This window comes from Rana temporaria, chromosome 9 (assembly GCF_905171775.1).
Source record: "Rana temporaria chromosome 9, aRanTem1.1, whole genome shotgun sequence".
Lineage (NCBI taxonomy): Eukaryota > Metazoa > Chordata > Amphibia > Anura > Ranidae > Rana > Rana temporaria.
Window position 1 is genome coordinate 37,570,727 of NC_053497.1, and position 22,169 is coordinate 37,592,895.

At 42.4% G+C, this 22,169-nt stretch overlaps 1 protein-coding gene across 1 annotated transcript in view; it reads right to left on the reverse strand.

Annotated features, from left to right (window-relative positions):
- Window positions 1-209: 209 nt before the first annotated feature.
- The window catches only part of LOC120913326 (cytochrome P450 2G1-like), a 35,634-nt gene continuing 13,674 nt past the window's right edge, over window positions 210-22,169 (reverse strand). The window contains exons 5-10 of the mRNA XM_040323195.1: window positions 20,388-20,548; window positions 16,955-17,131; window positions 14,889-15,024; window positions 11,297-11,484; window positions 10,323-10,464; window positions 210-648 (exon numbers count right to left, since the gene is read on the reverse strand). Coding sequence (XP_040179129.1) covers window positions 467-648; window positions 10,323-10,464; window positions 11,297-11,484; window positions 14,889-15,024; window positions 16,955-17,131; window positions 20,388-20,548 — 986 coding nt within the window. The 3' untranslated portion in view covers window positions 210-466. The remainder of the gene's footprint in view (window positions 649-10,322; window positions 10,465-11,296; window positions 11,485-14,888; window positions 15,025-16,954; window positions 17,132-20,387; window positions 20,549-22,169) is intronic.

A 22,169-nucleotide genomic window follows, 5' to 3' on the forward strand; every position in this document is an offset into this window, starting at 1 on the left:
TTGGAAAAAATATTTGTAAACCTCTTTTTTTGTGCTTTTACATTTTTTTGTAAACTGATTAGGGATACCAAGGACCAATTTGCTAGGGCACAAGGAGAAGATAAGAAGATATCAAATGATCTACCCCCATGAGGGTACACAAGCTGAAATGCTCATACACCCCAAGCCTTGGAGATACCAACCAAAAAGCTACAATTATCCAACTAATATTGTATGAAAGGTGCACATAATTATTTAATCATAATAAACTTCTTAATAAAATATGAGGAGTAAAGTAAAACAGCTATCTTTATAAACTACAGTTGGTCTACCTGATCAGAGCCTAAATAATTGTTGAGAAGGAATGATTCGCGTGAAGTGCTAACACTTTTTCATTGCATGCACTCTAATAATTATCACAATGACAATGTTTATGATGATAGTTTCTTAGTGGTACAGGATTTAAATGTAGTTCCCAGAGTTCAGTTTAGAGCTGGTTGAATGAGAGCTGGTATGTGGTGGCCTGGCAGCCAAAGCCACTCATTTTAGGGTTGATGTCTTCTTCTGTGAAGGTCATCTCAGAGGACAATGTAAAACTCTGCAATACGGATGTGAGGAAAATAAATAGCTCCATTCGAGCCAGACCTTCTCCCAAACAAACCCGTTTCCCTGTGTGAACAAAATGGAAATAATATTAGGAATTGTATCAGGAGAAATTATGGTTAGTGTTGCATAATTTTTTTACGTTTGTAAGTTTTCGATAGTTTTTCTTTTTCACATTAATGTTTGATCTATATTTGGCAGTGCATTGTAAAGTTTTTCAAACAGCATTATCCGTTCCTTGTCAAAATTGTAATTTCCTAATTAAAATTCTCTAGAAAGCTATGTGATCACAACAGAAGAAAGAAATGAGAGTGTGTTTTCCTTATCTCAAACAAAGATTTGGGGGGCACACCCTAAAAAATTCACTAAAGATGGTACAGCCATAAGACAATACAAACAGAACAAAATAGATTGCAGCACACACATACAAAAATGACATTTAAAGCGGAGTTCCACCCAAAAGTGGAACTTCCGCTTAATCCACTCCTTTGGCATGTAATTTTTTTTGGGGGGGGGGGGGGGTGGGGGCTTCACGAGGAGTGGGACTTCCTGTCCCACTTCCTCCTTCTGCCGAGGGACTGCTAAGGCAAATAGCCTTTTGGCAGCCCCTCCCTGTAGACGATCGCCTGGGACACGTGACAGGTTTGCGTAAACTTTATAGGGTTTACAAAATAGGGGATAGTTTTATGGCATTTTTATTAATAATTATTTTTTTACTACTAATGGCGGCGATCAGCAATTTTTTTCATGACTGCGACATTATGGCGGACACATCGGACAATTTTGACACATTTTTGGGACCATTGTCATTTTCACAGCAAAAATGTGTATAAAAATGCATTGATTACTGTGAAAATGACAATTTAGGAGTTAACCACTAGGGGGCGCTGTAGAGGTTAAGTGTGACCTCATATGTGTTTCTAACTGTTCTAACTGTAGGGGGGCGGAGCTGGACGTGTGACGTCATTGATCGTCTTTCCCTATATCAGGGAACAGACGATCAATGACAGTGCCACAGTGAAGAATGGGGAAGCTGTGTTTACACACACCTCTCCCCGTTCTTCAGCTCCTGTGACCAATCGCGGGACACCGGCGGCGATCGGGTTAGCGGGTCCGGCGGCCACGGTCACGGAGCTTCGGACTGGGTCGTGTGTGCACGCCATGCCATTCTGCCGACGTATATGTGCAGGAGGCGGTCCTTAAGTGGTTAAAGGCACATTTTTTTGTGGTCATTTTTTCAAATGACAATTTATTTTTATTTTTTTTATTGCATTTTAGTCTAAATATGAGATCTGAGGTCTTTATGACCCCAGATCTCATATTTAAGAGGACCTGTCATGCTTTTTTCTATTACAAGGGATGTTTACATTCCTTGTAATAGGAATAAAAGTGACTCATTTTTTTTTAAATCAGTGTAAAAATAAATAAAATCAATTAAAATAAATAAGAAAACAAAACATTTTTTAAAGCGCCCCATCCCGACGAGCTTGCGCGCAGAAGCGAACGCAAACGTGAGTAACGCCTGCATATGAAATTGGTGTTCAAACCACACAAATGAGGTATCGCCGCAATAGTTAGAGCGAGAGCAATAATTCTAGCCCTAGACATCCTCTGTAACTCAAAAGATGCAACCTATGGAATTTTTTATACGTCGCCTATGTAGATTTTTAAGCGTAAAAGTTTGACGCCATTCCACGAGCGGGCGCAATTTTGAAGCGTGACATGTTGGGTATCATTTTACTCGGCGTAACATTATCTTTCACAATATAAAAAAAATTGGACTAACTTTACTGTTGTCTTATTTTTTTCCAAAAAAAAGTGCACATATGGTGTGACAAAAAGTATTGCAATGACCGCCATTTTATTCTCTAGGGTGTTCGAAAAAAATATATATAATGTTTGGGGGTTCTAAGTAATTTTATAGCAAAAAAAACTGTTTTAAACTTGTAAACATAGGGCCAGAGTCACAGCAGAAATACGCCGGCGTATCTACTGATACGCCGGCGTATTTTCAAATTTGCCGCGTGGTATCTTGATTTGGAATCCTCAAACCAAGATACGACTGCTTTTGGCATAGATCTGACAGGCGTAAGGCTTCGTACGCCTTCGGATCGAAGGTGTAATTCTCTGGCGGCCGTTGGGTGGAGTTTGCGTGGTTTTCCTGCGTCGGGTATGCAAATTAGCTGTTTACGCCGATCCACGAAGGTACGCGCGTTCGTCGCATTCTCTTACGTCGGCTTTTCCCGTCGTACAGTTGAGAGTGTTTTTTAGATGGTGTAAAATTAGACCATCCATGTTAAAGTATGGCCGTCGTTCCCGCGTCAAATTTTAATATTTTTTTTTTGCGTAAGATGTCCGGGAATACGAAAGTACGTTACGCACGTCGCCGTTCAAAAAACATGTCGGGGCGCCGAAATTTCGCGCAAAGCACGGCGGGAAATTTTGACACGGAGCATGCGCAGAACGTTCGGCGCGGGAGCGCGCCTAATTTAAATGACACACGCCCCATTTGAATTAGGCGGGCTTGCGCCGGACAGATTTACGTTACGCCTCCACAAGTTTACAGGCAAGTGCTTTGTGAATTAAGCACTTGCGCTGAAAAGTTGCGGCGGTGTAACGTAAATGAGTTACGTTACGCCGCAGCGCAGGTACATGAATCTGGCCCATAGAGTCTGAAAAACAGGCACGGTCTTAAGCGGAGTTCCGCCGAAATTTTTTTTTATTAAAAGTCAGCAGCTACAAATACTGCAGCTGCTGACTTTTAATATATGGACACTTACCTGTCCTGGGTGCCCAAGATGTCGGCAGCCGAAGCCGATCTCTCCCCCGGCTCTCAGGCGCTGCTGCCGCCATTTTCTGTAAGGGAATCAGGAAGTGAAGCGTTGCGGCTTCAGCTCCTGGTTTCCTACTGCGCATGCACTAGTCCCGCTGCACGATCCCACTGGTTCCTGCTGTCTCCTAGAAGTCAGTGGGGGGACGGACGGAGTAGGCGCCGGACGTGGCATAGATCACCGGGCTGATCTGTGCCCGGAAGTGGGAGCAAATACCTGAATTATACAGGTATCTACTGCCTCCTCCCCCCTGAAAGGTGCCAAATGTGATACCGGAGGGGGGGGGGGGGGATTCCAAAAAGCGGAAATTCAATTTTTGGGTGGAACTCCGCTTTAAGCCCACCTAGTGCATCAAAGTACCCCATTATCAGTGGGTCCTACACTATTCATAGAATGAAAGATCCTGCTTCTCTGAGCCATGGGAGAAATACACTCCTCTATCTGGGAGAAATAAAGGATTACTCCTATAACACAGGTGGACACTAATAAGAGGTAATGGTGGGGGGAGTCCTTGATAGCCATATGGCCATATGCTGTTTGTATGGTCTTATGGCTGCACCATCTTTAATGTATTTTTAGGGTGTGCCCCCCAAGTATTTGTTTGTCTATAGTACGGATCCTTACCAGATCCCTTGGGATGGACCACCCCCCCGCCATTACCTCTTATTAGTGTTCACCTGTGATATAGGAGGAGTCCTTTATTTCTTATAGGAGTGTATTTCTCCCATGGGTCAGAGAAACAAGATCTTCTATTCTATGAATAGCGTAGGACCCACTGATAATGGGGTACTTTGTCGCAGTAAGTGGGCTTAAGCACCATATAGCCATATGGTGTGACCAAAACCCATATTATTTTTTTAAACGTTCAGATGTTTTTAATAGCCTTGCAGGAGTTAAATGTAATTTTTGTATGTGTTCGCTGTAATATTTTGTTCTTCTTCCCAATCTGATTCTCAAGCGCTAACTTCTCTTTTTGTCTGCTGATTACTCCATTGAGGTACTGTATATATTATCAGAGTAAGACAGGTCATAGATGAGTCAGATTTTTTTTTCAACCTGCGGTGTAATGTAGAAAATTAACTTGATTCCTCCAACAACACATTCAATGTGAATGGGGGAATCCTTCCCCCTGAGTTATTGTATTCCGACGGCAGGAAGACTTCCCCACCGTTAGAATACACTGATCAGCCAGGTTATAGCCTGCAGAACTGATGGAGCAGGGAAAATCTGATTAGATATACAGTATGTATATACAGTGCCTTGCAAAAGAATTCGGCCCTCTTGAACTTTGCGACCTTTTGCCACATTTCAGGCTTCAAACATAAAGATATAAAACTGTAATTTTGTTTGAAGAATCAACAACAAGTGGGACACAATCATGAAGTGGAACGAAATTTATTGGATATTTCAAACTTTTTTAACAAATAAAAAACTGAAAAATTGGGCGTGCAAAATTATTCAGCCCCCTTAAGTTAATACTTTGTAGCGCCACCTTTTGCTGCGATTACAGCTGTAAGTCGCTTGGGGTATGTCTCTATCAGTTTTGCACATCGAGAGACTGAAATTTTTGCATATTCCTCCTTGCAAAACAGCTCAAGCTCAGTGAGGTTTTCAGTTCTTTCCACAGATTCTCGATTGGATTCAGGTCTGGACTTTAACTTGGCCATTATAACACCTGGATATGTTTATTTGTGAACCATTCCATTGTAGATTTTGCTTTATGTTTTGGATCATTGTCTTGTTGGAAGACAAATCTCCGTCCCAGTCTCAGGTCTTTTGCAGACTCCATTAGGTTTTCTTCCAGAATGGTCCTGTATTTGGCTCCATCCATCTTCCCATAAATTTTAACCATCTTCCCTGTCCCTGCTGAAGAAAAGCAGGCCCAAACCATGATGCTGCCACCACCATGTTTGACAGTGGGGATGGTGTGTTCAGGGTGATGAGCTGTGTTACTTTTACGCCAAACATAACGTTTTGCATTGTTGCCAAAAAGTTCGATTTTGGTTTCATCTGACCAGAGCACCTTTTTCCACATGTTTGGTGTGTCTCCCAGGTGGCTTGTGGCAAACTTTAAACGACACTTTTTATGGATATATTTCAGAAATGGCTTTCTTCTTGCCACTCTTCCATAAAGGCCAGATTTGTGCAGTATACGACTGATTGTTGTCCTATGGACAGAGTCTCCCACCTCAGCTGTAGATCTCTGCAGTTCATCCAGAGTGATCATGGGCCTCTTGGCTGCATCTCTGATCAGTCTTCTCCTTGTATGAACTGAAAGTTTAGAGGGACGGCCAGGTCTTCGTAGATTTGCAGTGGTCTGATACTCCTTCCATTTCAATATTATCGCTTGCACAGTGCTCCTTGGGATGTTTAAAGCTTGGGAAATCTTTTTGTATCCAAATCCGGCTTTAAACTTCTCCATAACAATATCTCGGACCTACCTGGTGTGTTCCTTGTTCTTCATGATGCTCTCTGCGCTTTAAACGGACCTCTGAGACTATCACAGTGCAGGTGCATTTATACGGAGACATTATTACACACAGGTGGATTCTATTTATCATCATTAGTCATTTAGGTCAACATTGGATCATTCAGAGATCCTCACTGGAGTTTGCTGCACTGAAAGTAAAGGGGCTGAATAATTTTGCACGCCCAATTTTTCAGTTTTTTATTTGTTAAAAAACTTTGAAATATCCAATACATTTCGTTCCCCTTCATGATTGTGTCCCACTTGTTGTTGATTCTTCAAAAAAAATTACAGTTTTATATCTTTATGTTTAAAGCCTGAAATGTGGCAAAAGGTCGCAAAGTTCAAGGAGGCCGAATACTTTCGCAAGGCACTTTATATGTACAAGGCAGTTGAAGAAAGGAAGGGCATACATACAGGAGGATGCTCGGTGCGTTCTTTTGTACTGTACAGTATGTACTCATGAGACTTTCCTTAAATTGTGCTGTCCTAGCCAGTGCACTGCATAGGGCTGTGCCAAATAAGAAAACTACAAGTCAGCTCAAAATTAAGCCCAGCAGCCTAGTGAGTAGAGGGCGCCGGAAGACGTCTATCCTGGGGTAAGGTGACCAGACTTTTTAAATGAAATCCAGGGACATATTTTTTTTTTTTACTAGCAATGGCGGCAATCAGCGACTCTCTGGCCCGTCACTGTCTGCCTCATAGCTTGTCAAGTCTTACTCTCCGGGCCCCGGCTACTACTAGGTGGGGAGAGGAGGAAGACTACATTGACTGTCTTTAAAATTGTCCCAGCCCCTGTTCAAATCAAATCCGGGGACAAAACCGGGGACAGACTTGGTCTGGGGACAGTGTCCTCAATCCGGGGACTGTCCCTGGAAACCGAGGATGTCTGGTCACCCTATCCTGGGGGCTGTGGCAGGGTGAACCACATAAGTCCGAGGCTGGCACCCTCTGCTCACTATGCTGCTAGGCTTACTTTTGAGCATGGATTTTCTCTCACTTCCTGTTTGAGACAGGAATTGAAGGAAAAGCTCTGCAATGGGACACAGAGAGTGGAAAAAAAATCTGACAAAGGTTATAACCTTCCCTTGCTCTATTCAAATTGAAAAGAAAAGCTTTGCCTATTTTTCTACTTTAAGGGTAGAGTGACAAAAAAGGAATGTCTTACTTTAGAAGATTTGGAGAGTGGAGAGATGCATGGCATTTAAGAAGAGAAGTTGGAATGTGTGAATAATAAGATTCTAAAGAAATCTGTCTAACACCTGAACACTTTATTCATTTATTTAATTGTTATTTTTGACTTTTTGGCATCACTGAAAAATATTAATTTTGGTGATGTTTTTTTATGTATGTGATTACCTTTTTTCGGGGCGTGATGTATTCCTCATGTTATAACATCACATATTTGACTGTTTAAAGGGTTAGCACTGCACTATAAAAAGCGAAAGTTTTGCTTTTCCGCTTCTATAAAACTTGAGATGCGGGCAGCTTTAACCACTTTAACCCTGTAAAGGTCACCACCGTTTACGACCTTCCATCAACCCACGACAGCTTATCGACACTCCACAATCAGGCAAACGAACACGACCCATAAGAATTCCCCCCTAGACACGAGACACACAGCTCTGTTCTGGTTTCAAATGCAAGACAACTTTAATGGCTAGCTCTCAAGTTTATATACAGTTTAAGCATGAAAGGAACAATCAAACTCTCCACCCACACATCACACCCTGGGGGGGCTTCAATACACCTTCAGATGGCTAATTGCTAAACATTCCAGACATCTCGGTGCCGGGCTATAATTATCATGATCTAATCACTCCACCTGAGAAGTCACATTCCTTCATTAACAGAATTCAAACAAAACACCATCACACAATGCATTCCCCTCAAACCATATCTTTATGGTTTGAGGGGAAACTCAGCTTGACAAGTTCCATTCCACACAAAACAGTATTTAGCATACATAATTAGAGATCCTGGACCAGACTCAATTAGCATGTCGACAGTCTACACAGAGAGATGAGTCATAGAATAAACCAACACTTTGCAATATGAGCTATCAGTAATGTCCCCTGTCCTGTAATTTAGGATATAATTTCTCAGTCACCCTATGGCCCTATCGGACATAAGGTGACCCTAGACATAAGAGTTATTAATGACGCTGGCACAGGAGTACCCCTCATCCTTCCAAAGTCTCTGTTTGTCCCGGGTCATTCCGTTACAAACCCCAGAAGGTTTTACCCCCTTAATGACCAGGCCATTTTTTGCAATACAGCACTGCATTATTTTAACTGACAATTGCACATGTAATGCTGTATAAAATGTATGGTTTTTTTTTTTTTTACCCCTAATTAACTAGGGGTATTTTTTTGCGCTATAATCAAAAAAGAGCAACAATAAAAAAATATATATATTTTTTACTTTCTGCTATAAAACATATCCAATAAGAAAATGTATTTCTTTATTAATCTAGACCAACCTGTATTCTTCTATATATTTTTGGTAAAAAAAAATCCCAATTAGCGTATATTGAATGGTTTGCACAAAAGTTATAGCGTCTACAAACTATGGGATAGATTTATTAACTTTTTTTATGTTAATTAGTAAATGCGGTGATCAGCAATTTTTAGCTGGACTGCAACATTGCAGCGGACAAATTGAACACTAAATTACACTTTTTGGGGACCAGTGACACCAATACAGTGATCAGTGCTAAAAAATAAAAAAAGCACTGACACTGTATAAATGACACTGGCAGGGAAAGGGTTAACGGGGCGATCAAGAGGTTAAATGTGTGTTTACAAACTTTTTAGGGGATAGACTTCAGGAGAGATCTGTGTTCCTGATTAGCAGGAAGCACAGATCTCTCTGTTCCTGTCTGACAGAAGGACAGTCTGCTATGTTTACATCATCAGACCGGCGTTCTAACATCCCCTGGAGTGATCTCAGGAGGCTGGCGGACCCGCTGATTGGCTCCCGCTGGGTCCAATCACTAGACATGTGCACACTGAAATATTTTATTTTGGAATTTTGTTTTCGTCCAAAAAATAAATATTTTTTTTTACTCCAGAAATTAGTTTTTATTTATTTTTTAGGCTTATGGTGTCCGTCGAATGTTCTAAGAAGATTTGACGGAGCAGCTAAACTGTACGACGCTGCAATTGCACATTTCCGGTCGAATGTTCCGCCTACAAGCTATTGAAGAATTCTAATGTTGTATGACAATAGTAATAATTATATTTATAAATTATAATTACTAGTCAACCAACATTCAAATTCTACTATAGCCTATGGGCTGAGCATTTGACTGGAAATGTAGGATTGCGGCGTCGTACTGTTTAGCTGCTTGTCGAATCTTCTTAGAACTTTCAACAGACACCATAAGCCTTCAATGACAGTGTCGACGTTTGTATGTTTTTCGCTGCTTCGCCGAATCTTCGTCGTTCATGTCGAATGGTCTACCCCAACACTGAGAATACCCATGACTAAGTCACGTGACGAGTGACGATACATGTGGGGGAGGAGCCTACAGTGACGGACCATCGGATGTCTATCCCGAGTGAGGAGTCCACTTAAACTGAGCGGCAACATACCCTGTCTATAACATAAGCGAGGATACGTGAGTGCACTAAGTGCAGCCTTTATCCACATCTATATGGTACAATATTGCGCTATGTTTCCTTTTCCTCCTCTTTTGCATGTGACTGAATGAAACTGGAAACATCTGATCCCTTGCTGGAGGTTGTTGTAACCTGATCACATTGAAGTGAGAGCTTGGCAATTAGGGAAGGATCACTGCAGACTGGCTGATTCAATCATCAGGACTTTTTCATGATCTACTCACATATATTAGAGTTTCTTCACCAGGTTTTTTTGCTTGATTGTATATGTACGATTCACATTGCACATGAGTTAATATGAGCACATCAGTATTTATTCATCTACCCCAACACTGTCTCTATAATGTTGAATCTTTTCTCTATATGTAGAATCTTTTCTCTCTATGTAGAATAACCTTGGACTAAAAGAGTTAAGGTTAGGCACATTCGACCACAGATTCGATATTGTCAGCATCATGTCGAATCTCCTATCTATATCGAACTGTTGTAGCAACGAAAATAAAAATAAAAAAATGCTTTATGTCGGATCTTTCCGATTTCGGATTCTGCACGTTCGTTTTCGTTTGTTAAAACGATAACAAAAATACCCGAAATTCGGACGAAAATGCATTCAGACGAAAACGAATGCACATGTCTACCAATCACCACAATTGCCAGCTGCGCGCACATGCCCCAGACCAGGTACGTTGTTTCGCACAGCCGGGCCGCCCTGCCGCAGTATATGTGCGTGGACGATCCGGAACTGGTTAATTTGTACAAAAAGGGGGTTGATCTGGTAGTGTGTATTTTGTTAAGCTTTATATAGTAAAACAATAGTACCTGCAGAAAAGGGGACGAATGCCTCGTTCTTCTTTAAACCTCCATTTTTATCCAGGAAGTGTCCAGGATTAAATTTGTTGGGTGTAGCATAATGTTCGGGGTCCCGTAGCACAGAACACAGCAGTGGGTAGACATCTGTACCCTAAATATACAAATAATGCACAAACTTATGTCAAAACCTTCCAGCTATGGAGCTGAACAACATGATCTGACTCACAGTATAACAGGAAGACACCTCAAGCCTCGTACACACGCTCGGTTTTCTCCGCAAGAACCAGCAAGAAAACTGCTGGCAGAGCTTTCTTGCCGAGTATACCATGCGTGTGTACGAGGCTTTCAGGTTTTTTGTCTAGAAAACTGCCCAGAATCTAGACGAGAAAAATAGAGAACATGTTCTCTCTATTTTCTCGTCGTGAGATTCTCTGCAGTTTTCCTGCCGAGAAACCTGAGAGTGTGTATACTTACCTGTCGCCATGGAGACCCACGCATGCTCGAAATGACTTTGACGCATGCGCGGTAGCTTCCTAGGCATAGGTCGAGTGCAAGATGGCGGTGTTGTACGCGATGACGTCACCACGTTCTTGGGATTTAAAAGAACAGCGGTTCTTTTGAATGGAATGTCTGTACACTCGGGGCGGCAAGAGATTCTTGCCAAGAATCTCGTCAGGACACCCTGAAACTGAGCTGCAGCACAGTGGCCAAGACCATACAGCGGTTTAACAGGAAAGGTTCCACTCAGATCAGGCCTTGCCATGGTCGACCAAAGAGGTTGAGTGCTCAGCGTCATATCCAGAGGTTGTCTTTGGGAAATAGACATTTGAGTGCTGTACACTCACTACTTTGCATTATAACAAAGTGTCATTTCTTCAGTGTTGTCACATGAAAAGATATAATAAAATATTTACAAAAATGTGAGGGTTGTGCTCATTTTTGTGAGATACTGTATCTAGCAAACAAATAAATCTATAACCCACCTTTGGAATAGTAAATCCTCTGAACTCTATGTCCCGTGTAACTGCGTGAGGAAGACTCATCGGAGCCACATCACAGAATCTCTGGATCTCATGGATTACAGCATCAGTATATGGCATCTTAGTCCGGTCATCAATGCTGGGGGAGCGATTTTCACCAATCACTTTGTGTATTTCTTCCTGGATTTTGGCTGTCAAGTGTTAATTGATGCATTTAGTTTGTGTACTGTATACATTTCATACACTAAACCCTCATACACAAGATCGGATTTTCCCGGACAAAGCGTAGGACTTTTGTCCGAAGGGCGTTGGCAGTGAACTTGTATTGTATACAAATGGCAAAGAATTGTCGGCCAATAAACACAAAACTATGTTTTTTCAGCTCTTTAGTGCCACCCTTTGGGAAACGTCTGCTAATGTTATGTTATGCTTAGCATTGCTTCTGAGCATGCATGTTTTATTTTGGATTTTTGTGTGACAGACTTGTGTATAATCCAAAAAACACACATTTGTTGTCGGAAAATTTTAAAGCATGCTATCCCACATTTGTTGTTGGAAAATCCAACAGCAATTGCCCGATGGAGCATACAAACGGTCAGATTATCCGACAACATCCTGCCATCACACAATTCCCGTCAGATAATCCGATCGTGTGTACGAGGCTTTAAGGCAGGGGTTTCCAAACAACGGCTCACAGGCCACAACTGGCTTGCTGAAAAATGTTATCCTACTAGCTAGGGCCAGTCACGTATCTTCAATGTGCACTGATTGTGTATTGGGGTCATCAGAGGATGCTTATGGTCTCTACTGTAAGGGGGGGATTTTGACGGGGACCATGATGCAAAGGGGGACTCTAATAGGGACTCTGAGGTTAGGGAGGACTCTGATGAGGGCCATGATTTAAGGGGGGACTTTGATGGGGAGTTGTTTTTCAGCCTGAACATTTGAAAATACATTCGACATGGCCCTTATACTAAAAAAATTGGAGACCCATTACACATGACACTGGGGGAACTAATAAAAAGTGTCCATAGCAACCAACAAGCTTCTATAGTTAATGTTTTTCCATACAGCTTTAAAATAGAGATGGGCCGAACACCCCCGTTTGGTTTGCAGCAAAAAAGTGCCCATTTTGAAGGCTTGTATGCAAGTAATTGTCCATAAAAGGGGTATGGGGACCCGGGTACTACCCTGGGGGACATGTATCAATGCACAATTCTTTTATAAAAACAATATTTTTTTTCAGGAGCAGTGATTATAATGATGCTTAATGTGCCACAATAAAAATGAAAAAATCCTTTAAAGCGGAAGTAAACCCATCGATTTAACAGTTTTAAATAACAGTTACATTCTCGGCATGCCGGGAATGCTAACTGCACATTGGCAGTGCTCTCAACCAAATTGTCAAACCATCCAATGACTGGTGTCATAACTGATCACATGTGCAGCACTATGGCAGTTGAAGATTAAACAGAGACAAAGATGGCAGCTTCCTTGGCTGAAAACGATAGGAGGGTTTACTTCTACTTTAAATACGGTGCCTGAAGGGTCCCCTTAGTCTGCCTGTAAAGCATATGCCATCGGTAACATGCCAAAAACATGCTGCAGCAAAAAATGAAATTTCAAAAGAAAAAAAAATTTTTTTTTTTGCTAGAAAATTACTCAGAACCCCCAATTTTTTTAAAAAATAACACCTTAGAGAATAAAATGGCAGCCGTTGCAATACTTTACGTCACACCGTATTTGCGCAGCGGTCTTGCAAGCGCACTTTTTTTGTTAAAAATGCTATTTCATTTTCATTAAAAAAAAAAGACAACAGTAAAGTTAGCCCAATTTTTTTTATATTGTGAAAGATAATGTTACGTCGAATAAATTAATACCTCACGTATGCATTCGCTTCTGTACGCAAGCTCGGCGGGATGGGCCACGTATACATTTATTTTATTATTATTTATTTTACCTTTTATTTTTACACTGTTCTTTAAAAAAATAAATAAAATTGTGTGACTTTTATTCCTATTCCTTGTAATAGAAAAAAAGCATGACAGGACCTCTTAAATATGAGATCTGCGGTCAAATCATCAGATCATGCAATAACATTTTTTTTTGTCATTTGAAAAAAATATATAAAAAATAAGGATAAGAGCCATGGGCGGAAGTGCTGTTTTGAAGCTGCTTCCGCCCTACTATGGTATGAAGACGGGTGGAGGCCATCTTCCCCTCACTCGTCTCCATACCCAGCCATCAGAAGGACCCGATCACCTCCGTCGGGACCACAATTATCGGAAACCGGACTGCCCGCTGAAGAAAAGGATACTGGGGGTTATGGCAGCTAGCTGCTACCATAACAAAGATATCTCATTTCAAACATTTGACGTATATCGGCGTGCAGTGGTCCGGAAGTGGTTAATTAAAGTGGAGGTTCACCCGAAAAGTTAATTTTTAACATTAGATTGATGCTCATTTTGTCAAGCGGAATCGGGTGTTTTTTTTTAAATCGAAGCAGTACTTACCGTTTTAGAGAGCGATCTTCTCCGCCGCTTCCGGGTATAGGCTGCGGGACTGGGCGTTCCTATTTGATTGACAGGCTTCCGACAGGCTTCCGACGGTCGCATACATCGCGTCACGATTTTCCCGAAGTAGCCGAACGTCGGTGCGCAGGCGCCGTATAGAGCCGCACCGACGTTCGGCTTCTTTCGGCTACTCGTGACGCGATGTATGCGACCGTCTGAAGCCTGTCGGAAGCCTGTCAATCAAATAGGAACGCACAGTCCCGAAGACCATACCCGGAAGCAGCGGAGAAGATCGCTCTCTAAAACGGTAAGTATTGCTTCGATTTTAAAAAAAATACCTGATTCCCCTTGACAAAATGAGCATCAATCTAATGTTAAAAAATAAATTTCGGGTGAACTCCCGCTTTAAGCCCACAAAGGCTTTTTTTTACCACTGCTATTCCTTTAGAGCCCTTTCACGCTGTGCCGCCCAGAGCGTCGGCAGTAAAATGCTGCTATTTTTAGCAGCGCTTTACCGTTGAATTTGCGGCGCTATTCGGTCACTAGCGGGGGAACTTTTAACCCCCCACTAGTGGCCGAAAAAGGATTAAAACCGCCTGTAAACCGCCACTGCAGCGGCGTTTTGCCGGTGGTATGGCGGCGCTGCCCATTGAATTCAATGGGCAGGAGCGCATTAGGGGTGGCGAGTTCACCGCTCCTAATGCGCTCCAAAGAAGCTGCTGCCAGGACTTTTTTTGACGCCCTGCCAGCGCACCGCTCCAGTGTGAAAGCCCGAGGGCTTTCACATGGGAGTGTGAGAAGCAGCTGTTTCAGGGCGTTTTGCAGGCGCTAATTTTAACGCTATAGCGCCTGGAAAGCACCCTCAGTGTGAAAGGGGTCTTATATTGGCTTTAAAAATTTACAAATGCAGCAATTTAGAAAATGGATGAAAGGTTTAGCACTGGGAGACACTTTTTGAAAGATAAAAGGTGATTTTTATATACAGCTATATAGATCAGACCAAAATGAGGGACAAATGAGGAGGAAAGAGGGACAGAGGGACATTGCTCCAAATCAGGGACAATTAGGAACTATACATTTACCTTGTATGTCAGGATACTTCAGAAGCACCAGGAATCCATGTCGTAGCGTGTTACTGACCGACTCTGACCCAGCAACAAACAGGTCAAATATTGTCTGTAACATATTCACCCTGCTGAAACTGGGGTTGTTTTTTTCCTAAGACACAAACAAACAAAAAAAACAAGATAGGTATGAGACGTTTAAGGCCCCGTCAACACTGGACAAGCTCCATTGGAGTGCGCCTGCTCAGCGGGGAATCTGTCTGCTGATCCATGCAGGAGAATGACTGCTCCGTGTTCGCTCCACTTATGCAGAGCGGACACAGACACAGCCCCCTCTCCTATGGGCGGTCAGATGTAAACAGACCGCCTGTCCATTTACAGCAGACTGCCATCCGATCTGCCAGACGAATGGGGAATGGATCCTCATCCATTTGTTTTTAGCAGATCCGTGTGAAAGTGGCCTAATACATTACGTGTAAATGACCTGTCTACTTACAGATGTATCTAACCCCTTTGAACATCTTGAATTAAATATTAAAGTCCATACTTTTTTTGTAAATTTTGAATAGAGTAACAACTGTTAGTTTCTTTTTCTATCAGTGTGCTATTCAATGGATTTCCATTCACTTATTGTCCGTAGACCAGTAAGGATGAGCTCCAGCGTGTTCGCACAGCCCACGTGCAGAGCCCGACAGGAAGCTGGCACAGCGCTGCGCTAATCACAGGCAGTGAGACATTTCCCGATCTCTGCAGCTGCGCATCAGGACAATGTCTCACTGCCTGTGATTAGCGCAGCGCCGACTTCCTAGCGGGCTCTGCACTTGGGATCTGCGAACACGTCGGAGCTCATCCTTATAGAGCAGTGGTTCTTAACCCTGTCCTCAAGTACCCCCAACAGGCCAGTGCCGGGACAAGGTAATCTAGAGCTCAGGGCGAACATGCCAAATTTTGCCCATCCTCCTCGGTTGTATAATTATGTGTCAGCAAAAATCACCCCCCCACCCAAAAAAAAAGAAAATGAGCACTAATCTGTATACTCCCCTCTAATTCCGCGTACACACGATTAGGTTTCTCGGCGGTGCAAACATCGCAGAGAAACCCGATGGGAAAACTGAGGACCGGCTTTGTCCCTTTTCCCTGTGTACACACGGCCGGTTTTCCCGACAGGTTTTCTCCTCTGTTTGAGAAAACCAGCCCTGTGTAGGCTCCCTAGCAGTGTTTCCTTATGGGAAAACTGCAGAGAAAAAAACTCTGCGATTCGCGACGAGAAAATTTAGAACATGTTCAAAATTTTCCCGTCGTGATTCTCGGCGGTTATCTCGTCGGGAAAACTGCTGGAGAGCCTACACACGGCCGTTTTTTCTCGTCCAAGAGAAAACATGACAGTTTTCCAGATGAGAAAACTGATCGTGTGTACACGGCATAAGTATATATTCCCCCTTCCTCACTAGTACAAATCCACCCCCCTGCTGAAATCCCCCCTCCTGGCACGAATATTTGCCCCCCTTCTTCCAGTACCCATGCGATCTGATTCATGTGCGAGTTTGCACTGCGTTCTGTGTCATTAACAATGTAATCAGGCCCGTTGCTACAGGACAGGCAAAACAAACAATTGCTTGGGGCCCCAAGCTGGCCTGGGGCCCCCAACTTCCCCTTCCCAGGCTGTAGCGTGGCCAAGCTCCTCTTCCTTCCACCTGGAGTCCTGTCAGTCTGACCGGGTACCGCGCGTGGTACAAGAGATTCAGTTTCCTGTTCCCCACATGAAGTGCACACTGAGTACTCACTTCCTTTCAGTCCGGCCGGGAAGACAGGAAACTGAATCTCCTGTACCATGGGCGGTACCCGTCACTATCTGATAGGGGACTGGGGAAGAGACATTTTTTGACGAGGAAACTGTCGAGGAACTCGTCGAGCCAAAAAGAGAGCAAGTTCTCTTTTTCCTCGACGGGAATGGAGAAAATTGGCTCGCCGAGTTCCTCGACAGCCTCACAAGGAACTCGACGAGCAAAACGATGTGTTTCGCCCGTCGAGTTCCTCAGCTGTGTGTACGAGGCTTTACTGTTCTGTGGTTTTATTGGTGATACCTGTTGGTGTTTGATGAGGAAGCAGTCTATGAAATCTCTGGGTGAGTTTTGATCCAGTGTTTTACTGTTCCTTTCCACTCTTTGTGTGACAAAGTCCAGCATATGAGCCATGTGTTGGTTTATCCGTTTATGAGGTCCTGGAATATACTTCATTATGCCAGGGAGAAGAACCTGCAGCTAAGGAGGCACACAAAGGTATAATCTAAGAAAGCAATGTGCATAAATACATATTCTATGCAGTGGCGTCTCCAGCTTTAATATTTAGGGGGGGCACATGGGAGGACAGAGACAAAAGTAGGGGGGCCAACTATAAAATTCAATTATATATATATATATATATATATATATATATATATATATATCCTGGGGGCCCTTTACTACGATCCCACAACGGGCCCTTTCACATGTTCTGCAGTGAGCTCCCTCCAGGGTGGCAGAAAACAAGAGATATATGTCACCAGCACACCAAGAAATTTATAAGGGTCCAAAGCAGTGGGAGAACTATCAGGATTGCAAAGGTTGTCTTGCCACCGGGCCCTGGTGTTCTGCCACTGTGGGGTTCCCCAGTTGTCCTGTCCCTGCTATTGACAGCGCTGGTCTAGCATCTGTCTCCTTGTTTTAATCAACATAATACAAGGTAAAATGTCTATATTACACATATATCCCTATGATTCATCTCTTCTGATACTCGTTTAACTTTCACTTATTAGGTTCATTCACTCACATTCTAAGCCCAGGTTCACACTGGGTATGATTTGCTTCGATTTGAAATGCGATTTCACATGTGAAATCACATCTCAAATCGGCGGCATTTGCCGGCAGTTGTCGGCAATGACACGTCCTAATCGGTGCGATGCCACATCTGCGGCGCTGCACCGATTTCAAAAGGTAGTTCCTGTACTACTTTTTGTGATTTCGGGCCGCGATTTACATTGACATCTGTGCAGAAACCGGCACAGATGTCTCTTAAATCGTGGCCGAAATTGGGACTGCCAGCGGGAATGAAGCCGTGCGAGTTCAGCTAAACTCGCACGGCTTCACTCCTGCAGCCCAGTGTGAACCTGGGCTAACACCCATTTGCAGACACACACACTTGTTTTTACATTGCTTCAACACCACAGCTTATATCCTGCGGGTAACATCAAACACATACACACACACAGGGCTTTTTTTCAGGGGGAACTTGGGGGAACTCAGTTCCACCACCTCTGGCTCAGACCCTTTGGTGCCTGCTCACCACAATCACTTGTAAACACAGAAGTCTGGTTTCTGTGTTGACAAGTGACAGCTCTGCACTCTGTATGTAACCCCCTGAATTCTGCACTGTATGGAATGCAATCCTGGTATTTAAGACCCTTCTACTGTTTGTGAAATATGAACGGGGTCGTGGTTGAGTTCCTGCACCTATTTTCTGAGAAAAAAAGCTATGCACACACACATACACAACACACACATACACACCGTTTCTCATTTTCACATATTATTTAAATTTTATTTTTATTTTATATTTATATTATATAATTTTTTATTTTATTTTTTCTTTCATTTGATCACCTTCAGCATTACACACAACACCTTATCACTCCAATTTGATCACCAACACTTCACAGTCCCTGCTGGGCTTGCTCTATTACATATTTATTTCCCTCACACAACATTCACCAATCCCAACACTCTTTTAATTTAAGATTGCACCTTAATCTACTACAATTACACTCCATCTTACATTGCATACTAACATACCTTATTACCCATACCCCTAGAAGTTAACTATACTTCTGGGACTTTTGGTACCTGATGAGACATTATGATAGCAGTTGGCCATATACTTCTAATAATCCATGTTAATGTAACTTCATTCATTGTGATACCTGTACAATTTCAATAAATGTACCCCTTTTTTGCTATCCATTTGCTATTTTTTCAACTATATTACACTGCTGTCCAAAGCCCCACTGGGGAACCTTCCCATTCTTCTTCTACCATTTCGGGGTTCACAGCGCTTATATCTCTCCCCCATGTGTCCTTTCCCATAGCAACATATATAACTTTTGCACATACAATGCATTAATTAATTATCCTACTCAACATGCACAAACATATATAAAACATTTTTAGTGCTTTATGTCCCCTAATGCCCTGTACACACGACCAAACTCACATCGGAATTCCGAAGGAATTCCATCGGAGGAAAAGAGAACATGTTCTCTATGTAAACTCCGACGGAATTCCTTGGAATATCCGATGGAAAAGTTCCGATGGGCATACACACGGTCAGTCTGTCTGACTTTTTCCATCAGAAATTCCGATCATCTGTACAAGGCATTAGTTTCTCACTCTCCGCCTTCATATATACGCTCACCCGACACTCATTCATTAGTTTCCTTACACACACTCTTTTTCATCACTTTTTCACCCACCCCGCACTAGTATTCAATATTTATTTATACATTCTACATTTATTATTATACTTTTTATTTTTACTCAATTAACCTTTTTTTTTTAATTATGTTCCATACTCGCACTTTATATTCAATATATAATACATTGCATTCATTTCTTATTCTCACACATCCTTTGCACCTTATTTCATTCACATTAATTACCATTTTTTTTATCACTTTTAAACATACTTAAAAAAAATGTTTTATTAATTATACATTCTAACAGCTATGGGCGCCTAGGCTGGCTTTGTGTCTTTGGACTCCTATTCCATGTGGGAGCTCGGGGTGCTTCCCGCAACAACTGCGTCCTCAAGCCGTTTTTAAGCCCCTTCAGCCGTTAATGGTAAATATGTCTAACAACATTAATATTATGCATATGTACCACTGCTGAGAATTGCTTTGGTTTTATGAACAAATTTTATCTATACCATGTATATTTTTTTCTAGAGTTTCTCCTCCTTTTTCCCCCGGAAGACCACCATTACTTACAAGGTCGAAACGCATCGAGGTTGGGGTCTCTAGTACAATCAAAATATAGTTATATTATGCTATGTTATTTATATATGTACTCTTACGGCTGTATCATTATGTATATGTTTTTTTATGTAAATTCCAGAGCTCATGTTTTGACATAAACAGATGTTCTCTGTGTGGAACTTTTTTCAATACATTTTTTTTTTGATAACATACAGTATTTATTTTTGGCAGCAAATTAAAACCCTCTGGGGAACCTTTTCCAATTTATAACCATTTGGGGCGTGCAGATTCCTTAAACTCACCACCGTATCACTTTTTCCCTTTATAATATCATTAAACATTAACATATCATTAACAAAATACAGTTACTTTATTGCAATTAGGCTCCTGTGTTGTCTCACTCTTATTCATAAATGCCTTGTCACAAGACAAATAAATGGTTCAGAGCAAGATATGTTTGCTTAGTTATTTACCAATACAGTAGAATGCTTTAGAAAAAAAATTCCACCTACCTGCCCAAAGGTGCTGCTCATATCCCTTGACATAGCATTAAGTATCCTTAAGAGAATACTGTAGTCTTTGTCATCATATTCAAATCGGTCTCCAAAAACTATGGAGCAGATGATGTTGGAAACACACTTAGCCAAAATACTAGTCGGGTCTATGGATTTGCCTGCAGATATGGATACGTGAGCATGAGATTTTTACAAATAAGCTTTCTTTTATGTTTACATGTGACTGGTTTGGCATGTGCCCAGGGGTTCACTCTAGAGCAGGGGTGTCAAACTCAATTTCATCGTGGGCCGCATCAGCATTATGATTGCCCTCAAAATGGCCGGTTGTGTCTGTAAGATTAGATGTCCAGCACATCCCCTCCCCTTACATTAGATGTCAAGAGCCAACCCACCAACAGAAGTTGAGTCCCCCAAGCTCCCTATACATCACAGTGCACCCCCCTTTCCTTATGCTACTGCTGGGAATAAGCTGGATTCATTGCTTGAAAGCAGAAAGTAAGGTCTGGAGAAGGACCAGAGGAGGGCTGGAGCTCTCCTACAGCTGTAGGAAAGGTGCGAGGGCCACATGAAATGGCTTGGAGGGCCGGATTCGGCCTGCAGGCCTTGTGCTTGACACCTGTGCTCTAGAGTCTTCATTCTTAAGTTATCACGATAGATGAAGGGCAATGGCTAGAATAAGAAGGCAGTAATAAGTTACCCAGCACAACAAATAGAAGATAATAAAGAGAGATATACGAAATGGGACTTTATATGAGGCACCTATATTTATTTTGGAGCTATCACCACCTGTTACTCCTCAACATCACATGCAGACCCCCCAATCGAGGATGTGGATGTGGGCGTTCGCCCCACACTTGGCCATAATACCTCAGCTCCCGATGCAGACTATGATCATGGCGTCCCTCCGGTTCGCAGGACCTATTCTAGCCCCAAGTGAGTCATTAGGACTAGATATTACTTTTTTCTTTTTATTTGATTCTTTTTTTAATTTATTTAACCCCTTCTCTAATGCCTTTTAGATTATTTTGGTGTTTATATTAAATTGTTTTGTTAAATTGTTTTGCAGACATATGGATGCACCCGCTTCTGAGGAAGTGGTGTTTACCATGAAACGCTTAGGCCGCGTACACACGATCGGTTAAACCTATGAGAACGGTCTGATGGACCGTTTTCATCGGTCCAAACCGATCGTGTGTGGGCGCCATGCTCAGAATCAAGTCTACGCATGCTTGGAAGCATTGAACTTTGTTTTTTTCAGCACGTAGTTGTGTTTTACGTCACCGCTTTCTGACACGATCGTTTTTTTAACCGATGGTGTGTAGGCACGGTTAACCGATGAAAACGGTCCATCAGACCGTTTTCATTGGATGGACCGATCGTGTGTACAGGGCATTAGAGAAATATAGGATGAAACTATTGGGTAGATTCAGGTACGGGCGTGCAATTTTAAGACAGCGTAGCCTAGCGTGTTTACACTACGCCGCCTTAAGTAAGAGAGGCAAGTACATGATTCTCAAGGCACTTACCTCCTTACTTAGGGCGGCGTAGTGTAAACGCGGCGGGCGTAAGGGCGCCTAATTCAAATGGGTTGGAGGGGGGGGCGTGTTTAATGGTAATGAGGCTTGACCTCACGTTTTTTACTTTTTATGGCTACTGCGCATGCGCCGGGCGCCTACATTTCCCAGTGTGCATTGCGGCTAAGTACGCCGTACGGGCCTATTGATTTCGACGTGGACGTAAACGACGTAAATCCCGATTCGCGGACGGCTTACGCAAACA